The sequence below is a fragment of the Ostrea edulis genome, chromosome 8 (genome assembly GCF_947568905.1).
Source record: "Ostrea edulis chromosome 8, xbOstEdul1.1, whole genome shotgun sequence".
Classification (NCBI taxonomy): domain Eukaryota; kingdom Metazoa; phylum Mollusca; class Bivalvia; order Ostreida; family Ostreidae; genus Ostrea; species Ostrea edulis.
In genome coordinates this window covers 58,164,476-58,192,102 of record NC_079171.1, presented here as the reverse complement: position 1 = coordinate 58,192,102, position 27,627 = coordinate 58,164,476, and the positions used below count along the sequence as shown (strand labels likewise).

Genomic DNA, 27,627 nt, shown 5'->3' with positions numbered 1-27,627 from the left:
TTTACTCCTTTGTTGATATACTATCTTAGGGGGTATCGTGAGACAGTCTTTTGCCCATGAAAATGCTTATTTTAATTACCACGCGTTTACAAAGTTCTAATCATTCTAATATCCATTCTAATATCCATATAAAAAAACCAACAAAAAAAAAAAAAAACACAAAAAAACAACAACAAAACAAACAAACAAACAAACAAACCGAATTTGATTTAAAGGCTACTTCCAATATGCATTCTGAGCATTTCTTGACACTCATTTTTTCACTTTCAAATTGTCTACTTCTTAAACAAAACGTTTATTTTAACTTTCATGCTATTTAAAAATTATCAAGCGATACTTGTATCTGACAAAAATATCGTAAATATCGTATATATACGCGTATATTGTTTTAGTGTATCAAAAAGTATTCAATTTACCAACAGAGGACAATACAGGTAGTTTTCACTACTTTATTGTGCGACGCGCGTAGATCGCTTTCAGCTGCGACGTTTTGTCGCTAATTTTAAAGAAAACCGCACAGCATGTCCCAAATTTATTTTATCGTAATATAAAAACTACCGAGAATCATAACACGTATAAGGGCCCATCAAAAAGAAAATTGCCTCTACTTTTACAGGCTGTATTAACTTTTCCGTATTTCCATATCTGAATATAGGAGAAAAGCCGATCTGTTTAAACTTTGAGAAATAAAATCGTTAGAATACGTACATGTGCAAATATTTGCTACTTTCTTCTAACTTTACCAGGCTTTAAAAATAACTTTTATATGTACTTAAAGCAGGGAATATATGCTTTTCAAAAATGTAAAAAAAAAATATTACATTCATAGGGAAAATTAAGAAAAAATCATATCGAGGGGGCAAATGGCCTTGCGACAAAGCGTTGCGTCATATTTAGACGAGGACGCCATTCACTTCAAATCCTTTTTGAATTTCATGTTTCTATTTACTTAATCTATTTTTACATACTAAAAAATAAATAGAGAAACTTTTGGAAAAATATGATATATAAAACACCTTATGTCCGTAGTTTCAAAGATTAAGAGACATTCCTTTTCCGTAGTCCTGTTTTTACGCGCTATCGGTCAGATTGACCAATACAGTAGAGAAAGTGTTAAACAAATGGGATCTGGAGGCTCAAAGCATATCTCTCAGTTTGCTTCTTCACCGCCCGCGATGAATCCAAGGGCCTTTTGGATATGACTTACATTGTAGATCTCGCGGGGTGAAGTTTTGTTGAATTTGGTCTAGATGTGCCAAATATGTCGATAATTAAACAGTATCACTCAAAATAATTATATCAAAAACGATATCGGTAAATGTATCATTTTATATGTTTATCTATTTATTTCCAACACTAGCACTCCGCCATACACCACGCTATTTATATGTTTATCTATTTATTTCTAACACTAGCACTCCGCCATACACCACGCTATTTGTGGGTATTACCGCGTCCGCTGTACAAGGTAATGGTAAACATAGAATTTTGTCATATAATAGCACGCTGCACACATTTTGTCTGAATCTTAATTTTGTTGTAGGTTTACATGATATTAAGTTAAATTACATGTCACAGCGGAGATCCTTTAGATAGTCTATATTGTACATGTACATTAATGTATTAACATTACTGTTGTCTAAAACTTTGGTTATATGACCACGATGTGACCTAGTTTTCTAAACCATGTATGTTATCCTGTATAAATAAATACTATTATACCATGTATTATGAATATTTATCACCAATACGATGAAATTTGCAAAACAAAATTACGTTCGTTTTAATATCCGAGAACGCATGTATGGTAACACATTCGATTTAATATTTACAAATAAAGACATCTATGGGTGTTAAAAACACTGAATGGCGTCACAGTATTTAATTCAACAAAGAAAAGGGAATCGTAATTTTGATATGAACGATTTTAGCACTCTTGTTATTTTAATTATTTTCTCTCTACACAACTCAACTTAAAAAAAATATCAAATAATAAGTCAACACCAATGTAATGATTTGCCCTCGTACGTTTTTTCTACTGTATTGCAAAATACTTCAGCTTTATTTGGATGATGAAAAGGTATTCCACTTTATTGTTTTAAATATTAACACCAGTCGCGATGGTCTCTTTCCTACAGCGTCCAGGGGCGGATTCAGGAATTGTGGTTACCGGGGGCGCCACTTTATGAGGCAGTGGGTGCAAGGCGAAGCCCTGGTGGGGGTCCAGGGGCGAAGCCCCCGGAAGCTCCTGGATTTTACAGATTTTATGGGGCGTGAAATATTTCTCCTATTAAGTCATTTGTACTACTTTCTATCATTTTAATAAGGTGAAATTAATAAAATGACCCAAATTTTAAGGTTTTTTTGGAAAAAATTAAGTTCTCCCAATAAAGTAATTAAAGAAATCAAAGGATTTTGTCATTTATATCTCCGGGAATGGAAGAAATTATTGCTTCTTTTATCGTTTAGTACATTTTCCGAAACAAGATACCGCGATTTACCTTAAATTTGAAAATTTTAGGGGGGGGGGGGGCGCCGGCTGTGCGCCCCCTCTAAATCCGCCACTGCCGTACTCATCATTACCGGACAGTCATTGTTGTATTTATGTGTATGAAGGGATTCTAAAAATCATTGTTATTTTATAATTGTAATTTTTCCTTTTAATTTAGTATAAGTATTTCCAAATTATAATTCATAAATCAATTGTTTTTTGGATGTTTCATCTTTAGGGAAGACACTTTTACACCTGATCGCAATCCTCAACTTTGACTTCACCGTGACCCTGGACATTGTTTTCTACAAGTTATCAAAGAAGTAGGTACAATTTTGGCCAAATTCTGCCCGGCTTTAAAGTTTTATGGTGGAAATTATTTTGTCTTGCGTATATTTTCTTGTCTAATTTTCTAAAAGAGTAATTCATAGTTACTCTCAAAAGCATATGGAAAATAACCCATCTATGCGCATGCATAGTACATATCAAATAAAGTGAGGGCTATGAGGCTATATGAGATGTTTTCATGGTTTTTGTATATATAAAACAGTGAAATTGAATACCTCTTCCCCCGTCGCCCGGGACAATTTTGATATGGATTAAAAATTTACGAAAATATTGACAATGTTCTTCCTATTTTCATCCCGGTGTTGTAGCATAGAATTTCCGCCTGCATAGACCCCCCCCCCCCCCCTCCCTCGAAAAACGGACCCGAGATAGACATCCCCGGAAGAGATGGGCCTGGTATAGAATTTTCCCCTAGTAGGAAGAGTTAACCCTGGCCCAATCCCCCTCCCCCTAGGATAAACCGTCCCAGTATAGAATTTCCTCCTAAATCACTGTACGCCCCCTTCTTATATACATTGTATTAGCTATGTATCCGTTTCCGGTTCTATTACTAGAATTCTCTTGCTTATCTAGACCCAAGAATTCTTCTTATATTTTTTTTTTATTTTGAGCAGGGCCTTGTGTATCACAATCATTATCTTAAAAATGGAAATTACTCGAATCGTGTCATGATGTATCAGAATTCATTCAGGCATCTCAATTCTTTTCCGTTCTTTAGGCCTTACTAGTATCTAACTTTTGAAATAGTGAAGTTAGGAAGAAGTTAATGTTTTTTAAATTAGAATTTCGAATTAAAATAAACGGGAAAATTGAATTACTTTTATTTATACAGTGCATCTATTTTACTTTTCAAATATTTCAATTGTATATCTTGCTCCACTTTTTACGAGAAATTCTAATACGATATTGACCATCGTTAAAGTCTTTTGGGAAGCACATTGTATTTACTATATGCAATTCAAAGTTTTCAGCGTGTAAACCCTAACTTTAGCTTTTCAACAACAAAAAACCCAACCTTTTATTTCATGAATATCGTAATATACATGAGATCATATCTATTTCATTAAGCTATAACAATTTAACAGCACATATTTGTTTCTTTTTTGTGACTTTTTTTGATAACATGTACCTCTTCAAGCAATGGTAACACATTTCATTGATTATTATCTATAATTGCATGGGTTTGCTTCATTCTATGTTTATTTAAAGAAGAAAAAAATTCTCTTGATGTGGCCTTCAATTCGACATTCAGATATATCGAAGACGTTTTATCTCTTAACAATGATCATTTTCATTCATATGCATACATGTATATCCCAGTGAACTCGAAATAAAAGACACCACAGAGTCTTCCAGATCTGCTTCGTACTTAAATATTCTATTGAAAATAGATGCTAATGGCAAACTAACAATAAAATCCGGATACAGGAGAGGGACATTCTATACCAGGGTGGTTTTTCCGCCATGGGGGGAAATTCTATACTGACTTTGTACATTGGGGGAAATTATATGCTGGGACACTTTTCCCCCTATGGGAGACAATCTATCCCGGGTCCGTTTTTTGGGGGGAAAGTGTATGTGGGGGAAAACTCTATGCAACACCGGACGACGATGGAAGAAGGATTAACATATATATTGAAAGATGCTTACAAAATCGCTATCGTGACGTAATTTGCAGAAATCAAATGCACACTTCTTGGCAGTTGAGGAGAAAACGATAATCATTTGGGTATTAAATAACATATGATTATATGATTATTATTTATTAATCCTCTACCGACGAAGTCTAAGGGGACTTTAAGTTTGCGCTCCGTCCATCTGTCTGTCAGTCCTGCAAATCACTTTTCTGGACATTTGTTTGATATGCTTTCAAATATTCATTTGATATTTGGTACATTGCATTGCCATAAGAAGTTACAGATCACGTTCGAGTTACGTTTGGGCCTGTTGATTTTTCACTAAGTTATGACCCTTAGACTTAGAAAAATAGCATGGATTACCAGTTTACCGGACTTTTTATGTGCTTGCAGATATTCATCTGATATTTGGTACATTGCTTTGCCATAACAAGTTACATATCGATTTTGAAGTTTTCCTGGTCTAGTCTTTGTACCTGAATAGTAGTTGATTTCCTATCATTCCTATCTTGGTTTCCCAATCTTCCCTTTGACCATAACCTTGGTCTCATAAAGAACTTTGAATATTGATGCAGTCCACTAATTTTTGCCTCCAGTAGGGGACTATGTATTGCTATGCAATACTCTCAGAATGCTTGTCCTTGTTGATGTAGCCATGTTAGGTAGCCAGTCAATTTGTTGGACATTTATCAAAATGATAATAATGATAAAAAATCTGGATAATTTCAGCCAATCTTACAGACCAGGTGTCATCTTTGCTATTATGGCTATAGTGTAAAGAGAACTGTGTATGGATTAGGACCAGGCCACATTTAAAGCAATGCCCCCCCACCCCCCACCCCCCCCCCACCCCAATCTAGTTTATGTAACAGACCAGGCAGGCGGGGACTTTTATTTACAACTGGTCGTTTAATATGGATGTATGATTTTATTTCGTAAAGAAATACTGATAAGTAGAAATTGCTGGCACCGCGCAAGGATTTGCTTAGCAACATATACCAAATATGTCGAACGTGCAGAAGGCCGTCTTAGTTCCGACTTTTTAAAACACTCCCGCAACAGTTTCGATCATTCTAAACATGTGCCGGTTTTTTGTTATGTAAATGATATGATACTCATTGTTTCCAAGTCAATATACAGTACAGTAAAAATATGAATTTACAATACTATATTGTCGACATGTTTCTAATCTTGATTCATCCAATGAATTGATCATTAAACCCGGAAACTTCCGAAAACACTACCGGTAATTTCGAAACCGCAGAACATAAACGTTTTCTTTTCTAGGGATAAAAAAACTCATTTGGGGGGGGGGGTGTTAATATTTTGACCCGGGGGCCTAGTTTTGACCCGGTCGGGGTGAAGGGAAACAAGCATATATTTTATTATGGCCTCAACCAACGCTTCGTGAGAATCCATGTTACAGATCAGGTAATCTTCATTTAAATAGTTTATATAATGATGAACAATATATTCGTTTAAAATTTAAGCATTATTTTTTTTACTATAGCATACATTTGATTAAACGTAGAACAACCTGTGGTATATTACATGTAACAACGGACGCCAATGTTTTTATCTAGGCCAATATCCACCTAGGCGCGTACATACATTAGTGATTTATAGTGGGAGTGTATAATTTCATATTTTGAAAAGGCAACAGTTTATTTGTAAGAGAGCAAACGATGGTAATTTATGAATAGTTATAATTGTAAGTAATACAAAGGGTTCGGTGTCATTGTAGAACACTTAAATAACATCTTCTTTAGTGCTATTGATACTAAATTGAAACTAAATGAATATCTAGAAAGACCAGGTAGTCGTTTACCAATATTGTAAATTTGATGATTCAAGAGGTAAGGGTTTTGGTATCAGGGTGGGGCCAAAATGGTCAGTTATTAAATGTGTGAACAATAAACTTTTTTTTACTTCTTCTTGATATCTATGATTTCAATTCTTTTCAAATTTAGAATGAAACATATTTGGAAAAAAGGGGAACATAAATTGTAAATATAACTTACAGAAAGTACATAAAATTTACTATATAGAATATACAACATTTCATTTTATCCCGCGTCCATTTAGGAAAACGAAAAGATACTTAATGTCCAAATAAATGTCCCATGTGATTTTGTCGCGCAATGACACGACGTCAAGGTACCGTATACATATATGAGCACTTATGGCTTATTTACTAAATCAAAACTTATTACCAGCCTGGAGGCGATCGGTTAGGGGCGGGATCAAAAGATCGATGTGGGATAAAAATGTAAATTCAAATAGTTATGCAGAAGGGGGGGGGGTAAAAATCCCGTACGTTTCTGTCATCCGACATTGATCACGCTCTATATAGTGGGAAAAAAACCCAACCAGCGCATAGAAAGTATATGTAATTTTGCACTTTATAAATTAATACAATAGCAATAATAATAACCACGGTGAGTTGAAGTGAGAATTAAAAACCTCCAAATAATATTACATTTTAACGTTTTAATGTTCACTTTCATTTGTGAATAAACAGTAGAAAAGGTATACAGAGTGTAATTTATACTCGTATGTTTTACATGTGAATCGATTAGTTTCAATATATATCATATTTAGTTTTGAGGGGGGGGGGGGGTCTCGTGAAAACTATGTGAATTTAGCATATAAATATTAAGATTATCGAATATAATTAAAATTTTCGCATATGAATAACAAGATTATCGAATATGATTAAAGAGTTTCGTATATAAATCAAGATTTGTATAATATCGCAACGTTTTACACACCGTAAGTGTATCTGTTCAATGCTGAATTTTTATATGCATACATACAGTAGTACATGCAACAAAATGTTGTCTGTATAATTGTCATTTGATAAAGCCAATTAAAGTACATGTACCAGAGTAAAACATATCTATGAGATACACATGCTATAGCTTAAATACCTTGTATACTGGTTTTAAAAATCATTTTAATTTAGATCATTTAAAAAAAATAATAGCAACATTTTACGTTTAGCTAGACTTAGGTTGTGATACTTTTTCACTAGTAGTCAGGTGACCGATAAGGCCTGTGGACCGCTTGTTGTATAAATTCGACAAATGTAACCTTCAGACCATGTACTAGATATTATACCACTTTCAAATTAAACATTAAAAATCTTTTATAAAAATGGGCATTAGATGTATTTGATTAAGTTCAATATTATGTTCACTAATATTATAAATATTATCCTGAACTATATTGAGATTTTTTAAGTGATTATAAAATACATTAAGAGCAACCTTACGAACGGTACCCGAGCTAGTTTGTTTATCACAACCTCTATTTAGAATATTCCAATATGCCTTCTTTATTTCATTTTTACTGTTACCACAATAATATCGTATGGTTGACGGAACGTGAATCACTGTATATGTCAAGCAGCTTAGAATAGGGATCCGACCCTGGCTTACCGGCTGCGAAGCGAATGTCTTAGCCACTGTATTTCATGGATTTGTCTCCACTGATGAATACATTATAATGAGGTTTCATTAAATGATAAACACTTGATATTTTCAGATGTCCTTGGTAGAAAATTCAAAGAATTGGCGTTCTGGTCTCAGTCTCGCTGAGTGCAACAGATATATGCTTACTCACCAGATCCATTGTGACGTCACATTTAAAGTTGGAAAAGAGGGCAAACTTGTACGCGCCCATAAGTATGTTCTGTCCAGCAGAAGCCCAGTCTTTGACGCCATGCTGTATGGCGACCTGTCGGAATCAGACGACATCATAGTTCCAGACATCGAGCAGTCTTCATTTGATGCGCTGTTACGGTATCGAATACTTTTTTTGTAGACATTAACGACAACTTTGCCATTTTGAAAATATGATAAACAATTAAACTTTAGTCATTAACCCCAAATATTAATAATATAAGCATGTACGCATGTATAATGTTGTGGATTATCAATCTATAGAATATGTGAGTGTGATGAAAATGCTCTTGTTTTCCTCTATCATTTGTGATATACTACATATATCAATATCAGTTATTGTTTATTTATCACAATTTGAGACAATGATACAAAAATACAGCTACAGAAAACCCTGTTCTCCTGAAGATTACATTTAGGGGTGGATCTGTAATTCTCAATCCAATCCAGAGTTTTGCAGATATATTAATAAAATGTTATATTAAACTTCAGACTGAAAGGTATAAGTGAAGAGAGATGTATTGATATACTTTTCTATTAAGTTATTTTCAATAGTTGTCGATCTGTATTTCAGATTTCTGTATTGTGATGACGTCAGCTTTACCCCGGATACCGTTACTGCTGTGTTGTATGCAGCATACAAATACGGAGTCGATGATTTGGTGACAAAAATAAAATCATACTTAGATCAAAATATTAGGAACAAAACTGTTCTTACAATTTTAGAAAGTGCAAAATTATTTAACCTTGAAGATCTTCTGACGAAGTGTAAGGATTTCATTGAATCAAATCCTGTTCCTCTCTTGCAATCCCCCTCTGCTTTAGATATAACGAAAGAAACCCTTACATACATTATCTCCCTTGATTCTCTGGTAATGGATGAGCTGAAAATTTATCAGTTTCTCATAAAATGGGCGGAAAATCAGTGCGATAGAGTGGAAATGGATAAAACTGATCGGAATATTCGAACTATGATGGGGGACCTGATTTATCTAATCCGTTTTCCTTCCATGGGTCTAGAGTCGTTTGCTAAAGACGTCTGCAAACGGGAAATACTCAACGCTCAGGAGAAATTGAACTTACAGCAAGTGATTGTTGGTAATCTGGATAAAACGAATACAAAATTCCAATTTGGAGAACGAAAACGTGAAACATTTTGTGTTTTACGTGGAAAATGCCACGATAAGATTGAAAGGTGGGTATATAATGGATCAGCAGATTGTATAGAATTCACTGTGAGCAAGAATGTCGAGATTCATGGTTTCGTTATGTGGGGCGGGTTATCCATTCCCTATACATACGTCATACAAGGTAAACTATGTAAAAACTCCGAGGAAGTATCAACTATACCGACTCAAACAATAGAGAAAAGAGAACCTTCAGACGTAACATTCACTATACCATTACCGAAACCAGTGCTTTTAGTCCCTGGTGTGAGATACAGAGCCTGTGTACGTCTAGAGGGACCAGAGAGCTGGAGAGGTCAAAATTACAGATCGTCCGTCATAGAGAATGGTGTTGAATTCGTCTTTTATACACACGAAGGAGAAAATAATGGAACTTCATCTGATGCAGGACAGTTTCCCGGATTTGTCTGTTCTTTGTAAACAATCCAAAGGTACAGCACCCATTCATATTAAGTTAACGACTTTTTGCAATTCACAACAGTAACAATGAGGGCTAATTATCAATTTTACCAATTCCCCATTCACTATAAATTCATCAAAGTTTTCTGACACTGTTTCTCCTCATGATCCCTGGCATATTCATAAGTAAACCATTTTGAAATGTAGAGGGTTTTATTTTTGTTGTTATTTGAACTAATGAAGTTGAAATAACAGAGGAACCATAATATAGAGAGAATTGTTATTGAGCGAAAATATGTTTTGCATTGGTTTTGTGCCATTATTAGAGTTCTACCGATATCAAATTGAAATGGTTAATTTAATCCATTTAATTATTTGATTGAGGTATTCAAGTGATTGAGCTTTCGCTTCTCAACCGCATTGCCTTTGGTCACATTCTCTATAATATGATTTTTTCCCATTGATTTGGTATCATAAAGATGAGGATCTCGTTTGAGATCCTACAAATGTGAGGAGGGGCATAACATACTGTTGTCCACTATTTTTGAAAGTGATAATGGGACACAAGCAGGCGAGTAACATCATTTCTAAAAGGGGGATGGGGTCAGCCTAAAAGGACGGGGTGCAACCGAATCAAAACTATTTTCACAATGTAAAAAGAAGGAAAAGGAAAGATTTCTAAAAAGTGGTACCAGTGTCTTCCTTCCCATCCCTGTTGCGACGTCAGCCCTTCCCATAGTCCTATAGCTGTATACCTACATGCATCTAACGAGCTCTCTATAAAGATACGACGAAAATGTCCCTTAGATGTTGCCAATTCGTCCGTACAAATTACTAATTTGTCCGACCAAATTTACTTATTCGTTTGAACGATTTTCTATTGCGTCCAAACAAGTTGATAATTCGTCGGAACAAATAAATAAATTCACTTATTCGATTTAGTCCGAAGAAATGTATAATTCTTCCGAATAAATTGTTAATTCGTCCGAACGAATTTCTATTCCGTCCAAGCAATTTGCTAATTCGTCATAACAAATAGCTAATTCGTCCGAACGAATTTCTATTTCATCTGAACATATTGGTAATTCGTCCAAACAAACTACTAATTTTTCCAAACAATTTGCTAATTCGTCCAAATAAATTACTATTTCATCCGTAGGAATTTCTATTTCGTCGAAAAGAATTTTCATTTCTTCCAAACGAATTTCTATTTCGTCCGAATGAATTTCTATTTCAATCAAAACAAATTCCAATTTCATCTTAACAAATTGTTAATTCGTCCGAACGAATAATATTTCGTTTTATTTGGCCTTTCTGCGCCGCCGTACTATGCCGCCTTACCAGAGTGATTAATTTGTGGTCGTGTCTTGAGATGTCACGCCTAACCATTGGGTATTGGATTTTCTTTTCTCGTAATTCATTTATATTTAAATTATGTATCGAACTTCATAACCGCCGCCAAAGAAATTTTCACAATTATTATTATGACATGACACCAACATTCCACCATATATTGTATAATATGTCATATCATCGTATCAAAGGACGCTATATCTAATACATCGTTCACAAGGTAAGATTGGAGACTTTTATTGAGGGAAATGTAAAACTGGATGGATTAAACGTCCCTCCTATCACAATATAATTTCAATGAAGGAGGACAAAACCCGAGCTGTCTTAATTTTAGTGTGACAATAGCACGATGTTTACGATGGAACAAAAGTCCTATGGAGATCCATTAAGACACAAATAGGGGAATTCTGTTTTCGCCCTTTTATGTGCGGTACTTACAATACGTGGACCTAAATTCTCTAGCGAAAGCTGAATTATCATTATTATTTATGTTTTTATAGGAGCCTAGTCCATTCATGCGGTTCAATGTTTAGCTCACCTGAGCCAAACTAACAGGAACTTGCACATGACTGTAAAGAGGGGAAGGGGTGTGTTTAAAGTATTGGGAATTTGGAAACGTTTTGGCTTATTCTTTTCAAATTTAGTCCATAGTGTTATTAGGTTAAATACTTTAACACAAGCGAAAATGACGGGAACAATTCCAATGTAAAGAATATAATCAATATTTATAAAAACTATTTATTAATATCCAAATATTTATGAAAAAGGATATTGACAGACTTTTTAAATTACAGAAAAGGGCAGCCGGAATTATATTGAATGTGAAAGTAGCTCAGACGTCTACGGTTGATATTTCTAATGTTCTTAAATGGATGCCTGTTCATGATTATTTTATTTATAGAAAACTAGTGCTTGCTTTTAGGGTTGTTAAAAATATGACACCAGAATATATGAACGCTTATAGTTTTGTCAGCCAAGTTAGCTCCAGAACAACAAGAGTTAGTGATAGTGGCATTTTATATTTACCAAAAGTTCGAACTGAATGCAAGGTGAAGATAACGAACAGTGATCAATCTCATAACTCCTATAAGCAATACAAAATAGATAGTTGGGCAAACACATGTACTGGCATTGTGCTCGCTTATTACCTGACCTGTTTTAAAATTTAATACAGCAAGAATTTATTCAAACTTTTTGATGCACGTCCTTCAACTCAACATTAAAAGATATCAATAACGTTTTATCTATTAAAATACTCATTATACTCAAATATCGATTCAGTATATTCCAGTCAGCTTACAATAACAGACACACCAGGGTTCTCCACATCTGCTTCATATTTGGATATTTTATGAAACCTAGACATTAACGGCAATCTGGTGACTCGACTTTATATTGTTGTATTTGCAAATAAGATTATTTAACGACCACAGAATTTTGGGAAATTGATTTTGCCTTGAATTAATTACTCATTGTTTGACATAAGACTTATTACACAGGCTAACCTTGACTAGCAGATGATCATAGGCTTTAGCAGGCATGTATTAATGTTTGTGCGACTGATAACTAGACAAATATGGAGTCATTTGATCATCAGATGCTTTAAGCTCGCTGGTCATTATTGTTGAATTGCTATCTTCATACTCCTAGGCACCTGGTCCCATCCGTGTTTGCCCAATGCTCTATTTTGTACTGCTATATTAACCTTTCATTGAAGTGCCAATGATTTTGTCGTTTTCAGAAGTAACTCCACCTATAACTCGATAATGTTTTAAATGAAATAGCCATCGACCTAAACAGGCAGTTTCATTATCGTTGTAGGACGGCACCTGCTAGGATTATTTATGAAAGGGCCAGCATGATTTCTAAACATGGATTTCAGATAGCGAAAGAAGGCATTATAAAATGTCTTGGTCGTATCATGATTTACATTGAAATAGTCAATTATATGAATATTTGTTTAACAGCATGTGATTATTTTCCATAGATATTGACACGCACATTTACATCCATTTAAAAAAAATAAACTGCAGCATGTGCATTACCCTTGATGTACTAAAACTATACTATTGTGATTTTTTTCATTAGACAATCAATGATACCAGACTTCTTGTCCCAGCTGCACAAATCTAACTTCTGAAAACTTCCACTAGTTATAGAATTTAAACCTCTACAACCGGACTCTAGAAATAAGCAAGCTTCAGTTAATGATATATATACACTTCTTGTTTAGAGATGTCCCTGGCAGAAAATTCAAAGAATTAGCGTTCTGGTCTCAGTCTCTCTGAGTGCAACAGATATATGCTTACCCACCAGATTCATTGTGACGTCACATTAAGAGTTGGGAAAGAGGACAAACTTGTACGCGCCCATAAGTACGTTCTCTCCAGCAGAAGCCCAGTCTTTGATGCCATGCTGTATGGCGACCTGGCGGAATCAGACGACATCATAGTTCCAGACATCGAGCCGTCTTCTTTTGATGCGCTGTTACGGTATCGAATACTTTTTTTTTGTTAACTTGCTTAAATGTTTTTACCCTTTGACAATATGATAAATGAAATAAGCTTGACCACATTCCGATAAAAACCGTGGTTATTCTGACGTCAAAATATGTTTGAAAATGCATATTTTCAATTTCACTTACCTCTAAAGTATCCTGAAGTAAATGAAACTATATATAGTATATCATAATTGTTTTGTCGGGAACAAAAGCCACCATGGTCATCTGAATATCCTAGGTAGATATAATGCATATTTCCTAGTGTCCCGCTCGAGAATTTTCCCTTATATGGAGATATCAGTGGGAAGCTGAAAAATGTAGGCTCCCCATCTTTGACACGGGGCCACGGTTTTCACGGTCTCATTCAAAGGACCGCCCAATTTAATCACCTCTTACGACAAGCAAGGGGTTCTGGGGACTTCTTCTAACTAATTAGATAACAATAGTCAAATATTGATAAGAACACAGCTTTACATGTACATGTATGCATGAGGATGACAACAATAAGTTACTAGCGTCTGATTAGTGGTTTTGATACGCTTAAATTGCACTACTGAACTTCAATTTCTCATCATTGTTTTGCCGTATTTCAGATTTTTATACTGTGGTGACGTCGATTTCAGCCCGGACACGGTAACCTCTGTTCTGTATGCCGCACACATATACGGAGTTGATGATTTGGTGACAAAAATAAAATTATACCTGGATCAAAATATTACGAACGAGACTGTTTTGATTATCTTAGAAAGTGCAAAATTATTTAACCTTGAAGATCTTCTGGAGAAGTATGAGCATTTCATTGAATCAGATCCGTTTCCTGTCTTACAACCCCCCTCTGCTTTAGAGGTAACGAAAGAAACCCTTACATACATTATCTCCCTTGAATCGTTGGTAATGGATGAATTGGAAATTTATCACTTTCTCATGAACTGGTCGGAAAATCAATGTGATAAAGTGGGAATGGAGAAAACTGATCCGAATATCCGAGCTATGATGGGGGACCTGATTTATTCAATTCGTTTTCATACAATGAATTTAGACACATTTGTTAAAGATGTATGTAACCGGGAAATAGTTCATGCGCAAGAGAAATTGAGTCTACAGCAAGTGATTGTGTGTAGTGTGGAAAAAGAGAATACAAAATTCAAATTCGAGGAACGAACATGTGAAACATTTTGTGTTGTACGCGGAGAACGTAAAGATATCGAGAGATTTTGGGCATATAGTCGAAGCTTACCGGATTGTATAGAGTTCACAGTGAACAAGACTGTTAGAATCCATGGCTTCGTTATGTGGGGTGTGAGGTCAATTCCATATACATACAGAATACAAGGAAAGCTATTCGCGAACTCCAAGGAAGTATCAACTGTACCTGTACAAATAATAGAGAAGAGAGAATCCTCCGATATAAAATTCACTATACCATTACCGGAACCGGTGTATTTAGCCCCTGGTGTGAGATACAGAGCCTGTGTACGCCTAGAGGGACCAGAGAGCTGGGGAGGTCAAAATTACAGATCGTCCGTCACAGAACATGGTGTTGAATTAGTCTTTTACGCACACAGTGGAAAAACTAATGGGACTTCGCATACCAGAGGGCAATTTCCAGGATTTGTCTGTTCTTTGTAAACACTTCAACTATAGAACACATGGTGACATTAAGTTAAAGGTTTTTCATGCATACACAATATCATATTTGAGACTTAATTCTCAATTTTACTAATTTACACATACATTTATGCCTTTTCAACACTTCACACAATTTCTCCCGCTGAATTAAAACATATCGGTAATTGTTTTATTTTACATCACAGGCAGTTGCTTCATTACCAATCCACACATTCACTATAAATGTATCGATGTTTTCTGAAACTAGATATCCTCAACGCCACAACCCAGAGTAAATCATCTACACTGTAGAGTGTTATAATTTAAACTGATGACTTGTTCGGACATCCATCCTTCTGCACTTGTACATGATCCGACAAGAGTTACTCGAGATCGAGTTCTTATGTATGAGCATTTTCCTGGGTAAATGCTGATTTTTCGGTGATAAGCATTAAAATTCTTGACACTACTTTGAAGATGTTTCAATTGTTTGTATCGACAGGAGACCTGTCATTGAACGTCCAAGAAACAGTTTGCTTTGAAATACTGAATTGTGGTGATGTAAGTATCATGGGATTATGAATGTTCTACTTATGTCAAATTAAACACCGAGGCTCCTTGTCAGAGCAGGAGTGGCACGATAAAGAGCCATGCCTGCTCAGAAATTTTCACAGTCCTTCCTCGGGAATGGTAACGTCTTGATATGAGTAAAAAAAATCTCGAACAGAACATTAAAAATTTACAACCGATTTAAATCTGTTTTGAACAACATGACGTTAAATGTAAATAATGACTGTTCCTTCATCAAGCCCTCGAAATTAAAATTGGAAGTCATGGGTCTTTTGATTGTGACCTTAAATATGGAGTCCCTTTGTCACGGTAGTCGTTAGCAAGATGAATAACCTTCACTACTACCTCCCAGAGGATCATGTGTTTTTATACCCCCCGCAACAAGTTGTGGGGGGTATACTGGAATCAGGTTGTCCGTCTGTTTGTCCGTCCGTCCGTCCGTTCGTCCGTCTGTAGACACTATGGTTTCCGGGCTCTAAAGCATTATCCTTTCTACCTACAGTCACCATATCATACATATGGACTACCTATGGGATGAAGATGTTCCCTATTGATTTTGGGGTCAAAGGGTCAAAGGTCACGCGCACTGGACATCGAAGTAGCAATATGGTTTCCATTTAAATTCTTTAATGGCTTTTTTCATCGTATGGAGATGCTGTGTTCCTAGATACCTTTTGGATCATAATACTGAAGTTTTACCTATTACCAACACTCTTTGGGGTAAGCGGGGGGTATTCTTAGTGAGCATTGCTCACAGTACCTCTTGTTAATCATGGAATAATTGATATTTGACACCTCTGGTGTGTCCAGGGGTCAGTGTTTGCCCAACTATCTTTTTTGTATTGCCTATAGGAGTTATGAGATTGATCACTGTTCGTTATCTTGAAATTGGCAAGAAAAATTCTGTGATTTCAAGTTTACTAAAAGTTCTTTAGAATTTTTTAGAACCCACATTTGATTGACACCACCTCTGGCATATGTAGTCGCACAGTAAGTTTGAAGTTTCTCCTTCACAGCTGTTAACATTTTCGTGAGGAGCAAAGATAGCAGCTTGGTAGAGCACTTGCTAGATCCAGCAATGTATCTTTGTTTGTAAGGGTTTTTATGTAGTTTAGGAATCCAGTATAGGTACGGTACCTCATATTCATTCGACCCATTGACTGGAATATTAAATGTGTCTAAAACTGAAGCATGGTTTTGAAGAATTTCGTCTTTTGAAAGGGCAGTTGGAGTATATGTATAAATATAAGTAATAAAAACCACTCTTAACAACTATTGATCGGATTTTTAATGAAGTAATATACAAACAATATGTGTGTACTATAATTTTACATTATATTCTTATTTGTTGAAGGCAGAGGAAAGGGTGTGCCTTAAAAGGTAATTTTGATTTAGTAAAAATTACAGTTTAAGCTGAAATTACTTTCCTTGGTTACGACTATCCAATTCTACAAACCATTACGTTGTAATTGATGTATAAAAGATGTTGGAATTCTGTAATGATAATATCTAATACGCAAGTTCCGAGTTACCCAAAAGTTATTTCCCTTTGTCGAACTCTTTCGCATTTTATGCCGTATGGTGGGTACACATTGTATACATTATATCGTACACTGGCATTGTACATAACGATTACGAACGATTAATGTAATAAAAGCGTAACTTTTGTTTATATCAATCACTGGTATGCATATTCTGGCCATATCAAGCATAATTTGTTTGAATAAGATCATCTAATTGGCTATTGAATCATTATTAGTTTCCTTTATATTTGTTTGAGCCATTTTGTTATCCAATACTCATAAACTCACTAAAGTTGCCTTTTCCCTGAGATAGGATGGTTTCAGAAACTCTGGATATCATTTTTAAAGAAATAATACAACGATAGTAATTAGCAAATGTACCCACTGTCATCATATTTTACGTCATAATTTACGGAAGAGTTCGACAAAGGGAAATAACTCTTGGGGAACTCAGAACTTCCGTATTAGTCCTTGCTTTTCTAGGCTGTTAGAATTCCAATGGACAAGAATTGTGTTCTTTTATTACCTGGCCTGATTTTGTATTTTCATGAGACTGAATTGATTTAAATCTCTTGCTGTGACCTCTGTGGCCTTTAACTCGACATTTAGATGTAGCAACGACGTTTTATCTACTAAAACACTCATTCTATTGATATGTTTATTTGATATATTCTGCTACCCCAGTCAGCGTAAAACCAATGACGCACCAGGGTACTCCACATCTGATTTATAATTAAATATTTGTCCATTGCCAAATGTCTATATCTGTGTAACAATCTTACATTATCGTAGACATACGGAGGTTTTGTCTTTCGACTGTTTGGATACGTAAGAGCCCCAGAGCATGTTATGCACATCACCAGTTCTATAGAATCAAGACGGATTACTGATATTAGTTGATGATTGAACAATTCAACAAATACTATGATCACTATAGTGATTTAATTTGGAAATACAACCTCTCATTGGTCAATTACTGTCTGATGTGTTTCATACCAAATGTTAGGCCGTTCGTGGCACACCAAGTTTGACTACGGATCTAATCGACAGCAAAAATAACCAGATTTACGGTGTGCCTTAGGTTCAGAAATACGCACACTTCTTAATTTATCTTAATTTCTTAATTTATTAATAAATTATTTCTGAAACTCTTTCAACTGCTTTTGCAAAGTTTTCATGTACCCTTTACTAATAATGACTCTGAATAAGCAACAGTTGTACGAGCGCGATAATAATAATTTTAGACCTGTGGTACTTCCTACGCTTCATATAACAATCACTATTAAACTATCTCTTTCTACTAGTTGTTTTTTTACATTACTATTCCTATGATTTTCAACAGTTTTAACATCAACAAACATGCCAAATTCTACAGCAGCAGAATTAATAATTAACAACATTAATAAGCTTATTTAAAAGTTCATGAATTTTCTCATTATTTATCTTTGATTCAAAATCTGCTAGCCGGTCATTTCACCATCTAGATTTAACATTATTATCATTATTTACAGAGTGAGGTCCTTCCTCATTGATACTATTGTCAAAAATTTACCTGATCAAGATATAGGGCTCACGTCTAGTGTGACTGGTCGACAAGGGAAACTTATCCTCCTAGGTACCTGATCCCACCTCTGGTATATCCAGGAGTTCGTATTTGCCCAACTCTCTATTTTGTATTGGGTTATAGGAGTTTTGAGATTTATCACTGTTCGTTATCTTTACCTTTCATGTACTAATACAACTAATTGATAAGCTTTTCTCATCATCTATGTTGGATTATGACTATCACTCAAAATCCGGTCAAAAGGTTATACATGTATATTGAAGTCGAACAAATTGAGGAATAATTCCAGTGACACGGTAGCATAGTCAATAACAGAATTGTTCACCATAGTTTAGATCCTTAACCTATTGTGTATGTGTCAAAAATCGAGTTGTATGAATAATATAAGCATCAACTGCCCATTTACCAAACATTCGGCATTTAGGTCTAGTAAAACAAATATCAATTCTACTATCATCGGTGTCTTATTTGTTTAATTCTACTGTTACTGGTATCTTGTTTATTTCAATTCTATTGTCACCAGTATCTTGTTTGTTTCAATTCTATTGTTACTGCCATTGTATCATATGGTTGGCGGAGCTTGAATCACTGTATATGTCAAGCAGCATAGAATAGGGATCCGACCCTAGCTTACCGGCTGCGAGGCGAATGTCTTAAACCCTATGATTCATGGATTTGTCTCCAGCGATGGATACATTGTAATGAAGTTTTATTAAACAGGGGATGCTCACTCCTCCTAGGCACCTGATCCCACCTCTGGTGTGTCCAGGGGTCCGTGTTTGCCCAACTATCTAATTTGTATTGCTTGTAGGAGTTACGAGATTGATCACTGTTCGTTATCTTCACCTTGCATATATACACTTGACATTTACAGATGTCCCTGGCAGAAAATTCGAAGAATTGGCGTTCTGGTCTCAGTCTCGCTGAGTGCAACAGATATATGCTTACTCACCAGATCCATTGTGACGTCACATTTAGAGTTGGGAAAGAGGGCAAACTTGTACGCGCCCATAAGTATGCTCTGTCCAGCAGAAGCCCAGTCTTTGATACCATACTGTATGGTAAACTTGCTGAATCATATGACATCATAGTTCCAGACATCGAGCCGTCTTCTTTTGATGCGCTGTTACGGTATTAATACTTTTAGTTATTAACCCCAATCAGGGTTTGACATTTACTTTTTTGAGCACTAGACCAGTCGGGCTACTTTAAATGATTTTTACTAGACCTGACTCTATATCCACTAGTCCTGACCAACTTTCCAGAAAAAAACCCTGATAGTTTCTCCATATTTAAATATTTCATTTAAATGACAAACGTTAAGTTTGAACCAAAACGTATTTAATTGTCTCAAAAATATGTTAAGTCTCGTCCTTCCATTTGATTTTCAAACACGTTTTCTGTTTCTTTAAATTCTACCCGGCACGGATATTCTTTAGTCTAGTTAGTGAAAAATGACCTCAACCGGCTTTTTATTCAATTTATATTTCATAATCCCTGCTTTGTTTCTTCCTAACCTTTTCTTTTTTCTCCTGGGACGCCTTTCTTTGAGGACGAGAAGTCGTATTTAAGTATAGAGACATTCCCGCACATATGTCAACACCGATAAATAGCTGTTTACGACGTAATTTATTGACTTCATAAACATTTTATTATATAGTCAATTCAAATAAACCGTTTAAAATGAACATCGAGTAGATGTAGTAAAACATCACTACCGACCGCGACTTATTTATTAGAACTAAAAATAGAGATTATTCCATCACGCGGTTCAAGATTGCTTGCAAACTCTTTACAGTTATTTTCTTTTAGTTAAGAATAAAATATCTTACGGTTTAAAGTAAAGTTTCTTGTTTATTTTTTAACACAACCAGTCGGACTAGTAAATCGACATTTTATCCGACCGGACCGATGATTTAGTAGACTCAGTCGGTCGGATGTGCCTTAGTGTTAAACCCTGCCAATGTGGAATAGTGTATGTAGTAACGTATTCTACGGTATCGAAAACTTGTATTGTAGACATTAACGATAACTTCGCCATTTCGAAAATATGATAAACAATTAAACTCTAGTTATTAACCCCAACCATTAACAATGTAAGTATGTGCGCATCCACAAAATGTTGTGGAATATCAATCTATAGAAAATGGGAGTGTGATTAATCTTGTTTTTCTCTAACGATTCGTGATATACTGCATATGTAAATATCAGATTGCCAACTTGCAGAGTAAATGCACGGTGGGAATGTTTTAATGTTTATTTATCACATTTTGAGACAGCAATACAGACAGCTACAGAAGAACCCAATCATGCACACACAAACCTATTCTGTTGAAGATTATATTTATGAATGGATATGTAATCCTCAATTCAATCCGGAGTTTTGCAGATATATTAATAAAATGCTATATTAAACTTCAGTCTGAAAGGTAGAAGTGAAGAGAGATGTATTGATATACTTTTCTTATTCAGTTATTATAATGGACTTCAACTTTCAATATTTGTCGATCTGTATTTCAGATTTCTGTACTGTGATGACGTCAGGTTTACTATGGATACAGTAACTTCTGTCCTGTATGACGCAGACAAATACGGAGTTGATGATTTGGTGACAAAAATAAAATCCTACCTGGATCAAAATATTACGAACGAAACTGTTCTTACAGTTTTAGATTGTGCAAAGTTATTTAACCTTGAAGATCTTCTTAAAAAATGCAAGAATTTCATTGAATCAGATCCTTTTCCTGTCTTACAATCCCCCTCTGCTTTAGAGATAACGAAAGAAACCCTTACATACATTATCTCCCTCGATTCTCTGGTAATGGAAGAGCTGGAAATTTATCAGTTTCTCATAAAATGGGCTGAAATTCAGTGTGATAGAGTGGGAATGGAAAATACTGATCAGAATATTCGAACTATGATGGGGGACCTGATTTATCTAATCCGCTTTCCTCTCATGAATTTAGACATCTTTGTTAAAGATGTGTGCAATCGGGAAATACTGGATGTTCAAGAGCAAATCCCTTTACAGCAAGTGATTGTCGGTAATATGGATAAAAAGAATACAAAATTACAATTCGTAGAACGAAAAAGTAAAACATTTTGCGTTTTACGTGGAGATTATCGTATGATCGATAGTTGGTCATGTAATGGATTAGCAGATTGTATAGAGTTCACAGTGAACAAGACTGTTAGAATCCATAGCTTCGTTATGTGGGGTGGATTGTCTATTCCCTACGCATACACGATACAAGGAAAGCTATTTGCAAACTCCGAGGAAGTATCAACTGTACCTGTTCAAACGATAGAGAAAAGAAAATCCTCCGATATAAAATTCACTATCCCATTACCGGAACCAGTGCGTTTAGCCCCTGGTGTGAGATACAGAGCCTGTGTACGTCTAGAGGGACCCGCCAGCTGGATAGGTCACAATTACAGATCGTCCGTCACAGATCATGGTGTTGAATTCTACTTTTATACACATACTGGATTTTACCATTACCCGTTTTAATGAATTAGGTCTATCACGGCCGGGATTCGAACCCCGACCTTCCACATGCTGGACGAACGCTATACTTCTAGAGCACTGATGTAAAACTTATACTATACCACTTGTGTTGCAGCAGATGCGCATTTTGACAAATAATGTCTCTTCAGTGATGCTAAACCGAAATGTTTGAAATTCGAAATAACAATAAAGTTGGTAGAGCTATTTAGGGGAAAACAGAGTGCCAAAAAGTGGAGTCAAATCATCTAAGGATAAGAGCTATGCATGAGGGAGATAATCCTTAATTTAGAAATGAATTTCTAAATTTCATCACAGCAATTAAATATACATCCGCATTTTCAAGCTAGTAACGAAGTACTTAGCTACTGGGCTGTAGAGACCCTCAGGGACAAACTGTCCACCAGCAGAGACCTCGACCCAGGAGTCATAATGTAAAACTTTTACGGTACCAATTTGATGCACCATGTCGTTCCTTTATATGACATTTAACATGGTTAGTACAGGTCCTTCTCCAAAAGTATTTTAGGGTGTAGTGAGCCACTTCAACTTCAAATCGTGATCTCTTGTCTAGAAAATTGTAAACGACAAAAGAATCAATGATTTCTTCCACCCTCGGAGAAATAAATGACAAAATATTTTATTTATTGAATGATTTTGGTTGGGAGAACTTTCATTCTTCCCCAAAACCCATAACATTTGCGTCAGGTTATTAACTTTACCTTATGAAATATTACAGACAATAGAAAATATTACTACATAGAATACATACTTCAGGGCATATAAATTCGGTATTATCCAGAAGCTTCCGGGAACTTCGCCCCCTGGGTCCCCACCAGTGTTTCTCCCTGGACCAATGAAGACCTCAAGGGTGCCCCCAGACTCCCTGCCTCATAAAGTTGCACCCCCTTAACTGTAATTCCTTGACCCGACCCTCATATGAGCTGTATATTTAAGAAATCTATTCTTTGCTGCAAAATTTTGTTATTTTGATTATTTTCTAATAAGATTAAGATCAAGCGTTAAAGTTTATCAGATGAACATTTTCTGTACAACGGAGTATAACAAATTAAATAGAAAATCGATTTTGTACAGGACGACAATAATGCAGTTATGTGTCAATCAGAACCTATTAAAGTTTAGTCAACGCAAATCTGGATATCCAACCTTTATAACAAATAACAATTTTAGAACTTTTTAACACCAAAATCAAGGGGACGATCTTATCAAACAACACTTATTATGAAGATGAGGATTTCGTTTGGGATTCCAAAAGTGTAAGAAAGGGGCACACATACCCTTGTCATCTATTTTCAAAAGTGATACGGGGACACGAGCTGGCGCGTAACATCGTTTTTGAATAGGAGAGGTGGGCTCAGTCAAAAGGACGGGGGTGGGGGTGGGGGGGTGGGGGGTGGCAACCGGACCAAAAAGAGTTTTAACATGTAAAAGAAGAAAAAAATGAAATTTTCAAAAAAGTGGGGAGTGGACCAGGGTTTCCCTTCCCTCTCTTTGTTGCGAAGTTCTCCGCTGGGCCAAACCTCCATTTAGTCCTATATTTATGTACCTACATGCATCCAGAGAGCTCTCTATAAAGATATGACGAAAATGTCCCTTAACTTGTCGGTATAAATTACTAATTTGTCCGATCAAATTTACTTATTCGTTTGAACGATTTTCTATTTCGTCCGAACAAATTGATAATTCACTTATTCGTTCGAACAAATTTTTATGTAGTCCGAAGAAATTTATAATTTTTCCGAAGAAATTGTTAATTCGTCCGAACGAATTTTTATTTCGTTCAAACCATTTGTTAATTCCTCCAAAGAAATTGCTAATTGGTCCAAACGAATTTCTATTTCATCTGAACAAATTGTTAATTCGTCCTAAAGAACTACTAATTCTCCGAATAAATTGCTATTTCATCCGAATAAATTTCGATTTCGTCCTAACTAATTCACATTTCGTACTAAAAAAATGCTAATTCATCCGAACAAATTGCTGAATCGTCGGAAGAAATAATATATTTTTTTGCCCTTTCTACGACACCGTACTATGCCGCCTTACCAATGTGATTAATGTGTGACCATGTCTTGCGCTATCTCGCCTAGCTATTGGGTATTGGATTTTCTTATCTCGTAATTCATTTATATTTAAATTGGGTATCGAATGTCATAATCGCGGTCCGAAGAAATTTCTAAAATAATCATTATGATATATGACAGCAAAATTCCACCATAGATGATACTGTCATACCGTCGTATCTAAGGACGCTACATCTAATACCTCGTTCACAAAGTAAGATTAGAAACTTCTATTGAGAGAAATATAAAACTGGATCAATTAAACCCCCCTCCTATAACAATATAATTTCAATGAAGAAGAACAAAATCCGAGCTGTCTTATTTGCAGTGTGACAATAACACGATGTTTACGGTGGAACAAAACTCCTATGGAGATCCATTAAGACACAAATAGAGGAATTTTGTTTTCGCCCTTCTATGTGCAGTACTTATAATACGAGACCTAGATTCTCTTCTGAGGGATGAATTATCCTCATGTTTTTGTTTTATAGGAGCCTAATCTATTCATGCGGTTCAGTGTTTAGCTCACCTGAGCCAAAATAACGGGAACTTACACATGAATGTAAAGAGGGGAAAGGGATGTGTTTAAACTATTGGGAATTTTGGAAACGTATTGGCTTATTCTTTTCAATTTTTTTTTCATAGTATTATTAGGTGAATTACTTTAACATAGGAGAAAATGAAGGCAACAATTTCAATGAAAAGGATATATCAAGAAACTTAGAAAAACTGGTCAAAAATGAAAAACGCTCTTAATGCTTAAGAACCACTGACCTGGTTTTGACGAAAGTAATATAGAAACATTATACATGCACCATGATGTCACAGTATATTTCAATTTGTTGATGGTATTATTCCAGGGGAAAAGGTGTAGCTTTGAGCGCAATTTTATCCTCGTAAATATTTAGTTTCATGCTCAAATCATTTTTCGTAGATATACCTATCCGATTTTACGAACCATTGCGTTGTAATGTTTGATATTTAAAAAATGCTGGAATTCTACATTGAAAATATCTATACGTAGTCTTTTACGATTAAGTTTGTTGGTATTCACATGTACTGGAATTGTGCTCGCTTATTACCTAACCTGTTTTAAAATTTGATAAAGCAAGACTTTTTGATGCACGGCCTTCAACTCGACATTAAAATATATCAATAACGTTTTATCTATTAAAATACACATTCTACTCAAATATCGATTCGGTATATTCCAGTCAGCTTAAAATAAAGACATACCAAGGTTCTCCATATCAGCTTCATATTTAGATATTTTATGAAACCTAGACATTAAGGGTAAACTGGCGACTCGACATTATATTGTTGTGTTTGCAAATAAAATTATTTTAACGACCACAGAATTTGCAGAATTGATTTTGCCTTGAATTAATTACTCTTTGTTTGACACAATACTTATTGCACAGGCTAACCATGACTAGCAGATGGGTATAGGCTTTACTAGGCATGTAGTAATGTTTTTGTGACTGACAACTAGAAAAATACGCAGTGAAATGACCATCGCATGCCTTAGGCTCGCTGGTCATAATTGTTGAATTGCTGATAGTCAGATTAAAGTGTCAATGATTTTGTCGTTTTCAGAAGTAATTCCACCTAAAACTAGAAAACGTTTTTACGAAATAGTCATCGACCTAAACAGTCATACTCATTATCACTGTTAGAAGGCACCTGTTAGATGTTTTTTTTTTTTTTTTTTTTATAAAAGCACCTGCTAGGATTTTTTATGAAAGGGTCAGCATGATTTCTAAACATGGATTTTAGATAGCGAAAGAAGGCATTACAAAATATCTTCGTCGTATCCTGATTTACATCGAAATAGTCAATTAAATGAAAATTGATTCAGCACCAGGTGACTATTGTCGATAGATATTGACGCGCACATCTGCATGTAATGTTACTTCTTTTAATAAATGTATCATGTGTATTACCCTTTATGTACTAAAACCTTGCTATTGTGATTTTATTCATTAGACAATGACTTTTAACAGACTTCTTGTCCCAGGTCTAGAAATCTAACTTCTTAAAACTTCAACCTTTATTAGAATTTAAACTTGTATGACCGGTCTAGGCTTCAGTTAATGATATATATACTTCTTGTTTACAGATGTCGCTGGCAAAAAATTCGAAGAATTGGCGTTCTGGTCTCAGTCTCGCTGAGTGCAACAGATATATGCTTACCCACCAGATTCATTGTGACGTCACATTTAGAGTTGGGAAATGAGGGCAAACTTGTACGCGTCCATAAGTACGTTCTGTCCAGCAGAAGCCCAGTCTTTTATGCCATGCTGTATGGCGACCTGGGGGAATCAGACATCATAGTCCCAGAGATCGAGCTGTCTTCATCTGATGCGCTGTTACAGTATAGAATACTTTTTTTTCTAAACTTTATTATATGTTTTTTTACCCTTTGCGAATATGATAAATGAAATAAACCTCACCACATTCCGATAAAAACCGTGGTAATTCTGATGTCAAGATATCTTTGAAAATGCATATTTTCAATTTCATTTGCATCTAGAGTATCCTGAAGTAAATACATAAAAGTATAGGCCGTTCTTGGCACACTGATTTTGACTGCGGATGACCCCGTTTGCCTGATCAGGATATAGGGCTCGCGGCGGGTGTGACCGGTCGACAGGGGATGCTTACTCCTCCTGGGCACCTGATCCCACCTCTGGTGTGTCCAGGGGTCCGTGTTTGCCCACCTGTCTGTTTTGCATTGCTTGTGGGAGTTATGAGATTGATCACTGTTCGTTATCTTCACCTTGCATAAATGGTGTATCACAATTGTTTCGTCGGGAACAAAAGCCACAATGCTCATCCGAATCTCCTAGGTAGGTGGAATGGATATTTCCTAGTGTCCCGCTCGAGAATTTTCCCTTATATGGAGATATCAGTGGGAAGCTGCAAAATGTAGGCCTATGATCGTTGCTTATCGAAGCCCGGCTTTGACACGGGACCTCGGTTTTTACTGTCTCAGTTAAAGGACCGCCCAATTTAATCACCTCTTACGACAAGCAAGGGATTCTGGGGACTTCTTCTAACTAATTAGATAACAATAGTAAAATATTGATAAGAACACAGCTTTATATGTACATGTATGCCTCAGGATGACCAGAATAAGTTACTACCATCTAAGTAGTGATTTTGATATGCTTAT

The 27,627-nt window shown here is 35.6% G+C and overlaps 2 protein-coding genes across 5 annotated transcripts in view; both read left to right on the top strand.

The window, feature by feature from the left end:
• The first annotated feature begins 1,372 nt into the window (after nt 1–1,372).
• LOC125661826 (BTB/POZ domain-containing protein 1-like) lies at nt 1,373–15,663 on the top strand. 4 transcript variants are annotated; one of them, XR_008797881.1, is made up of 5 exons: nt 1,373–1,468; nt 8,023–8,279; nt 8,734–9,777; nt 13,332–13,590; nt 14,192–15,662. XR_008797881.1 is itself a non-coding variant. In XM_056146882.1 (4 exons), the coding sequence occupies exons 3-4, from the start codon at nt 13,400–13,402 to the stop codon at nt 15,225–15,227; spliced, it is 1,227 nt and encodes a 408-aa protein (XP_056002857.1). In that variant the 5' UTR covers nt 1,383–1,468; nt 2,730–2,814; nt 13,334–13,399; the 3' UTR covers nt 15,228–15,663. The 4 variants fall into 4 exon arrangements, 3 of the variants coding, with proteins under 3 accessions (XP_048749899.2, XP_056002857.1, XP_056002856.1); XM_056146882.1 differs by lacking the exons at nt 8,023–8,279; nt 8,734–9,777 and adding an exon at nt 2,730–2,814 and having other exon boundaries at nt 1,383–1,468; nt 13,334–13,590; nt 14,192–15,663; XM_056146881.1 differs by lacking the exons at nt 13,332–13,590; nt 14,192–15,662 and adding an exon at nt 2,730–2,814 and having other exon boundaries at nt 1,383–1,468; nt 8,734–9,951.
• Nucleotides 11,269–27,627, top strand: part of LOC130049403 (BTB/POZ domain-containing protein 3-like) — a 32,493-nt gene continuing 16,134 nt past the window's right edge. Inside the window, exon 1 of the mRNA XM_056146884.1 lies at nt 11,269–11,318. The gene's annotated coding sequence lies outside the window, so the exon portion shown is untranslated. The remainder of the gene's footprint in view (nt 11,319–27,627) is intronic.

Excerpts from the sequence above, each read along its gene's own strand:
- LOC125661826 (XM_048893942.2), top strand. The coding sequence starts at position 1,388 with ATGTTTATCTATTTATTTCTAACACTAGCACTCCGCCATACACCACGC. Across the intron at positions 1,469-8,022 it reads TACCGCGTCCGCTGTACAAG|ATGTCCTTGGTAGAAAATTC; the intron begins GTAATGGTAAAC and ends TGATATTTTCAG. Across the intron at positions 8,280-8,733 it reads TCATTTGATGCGCTGTTACG|ATTTCTGTATTGTGATGACG; the intron begins GTATCGAATACT and ends TCTGTATTTCAG.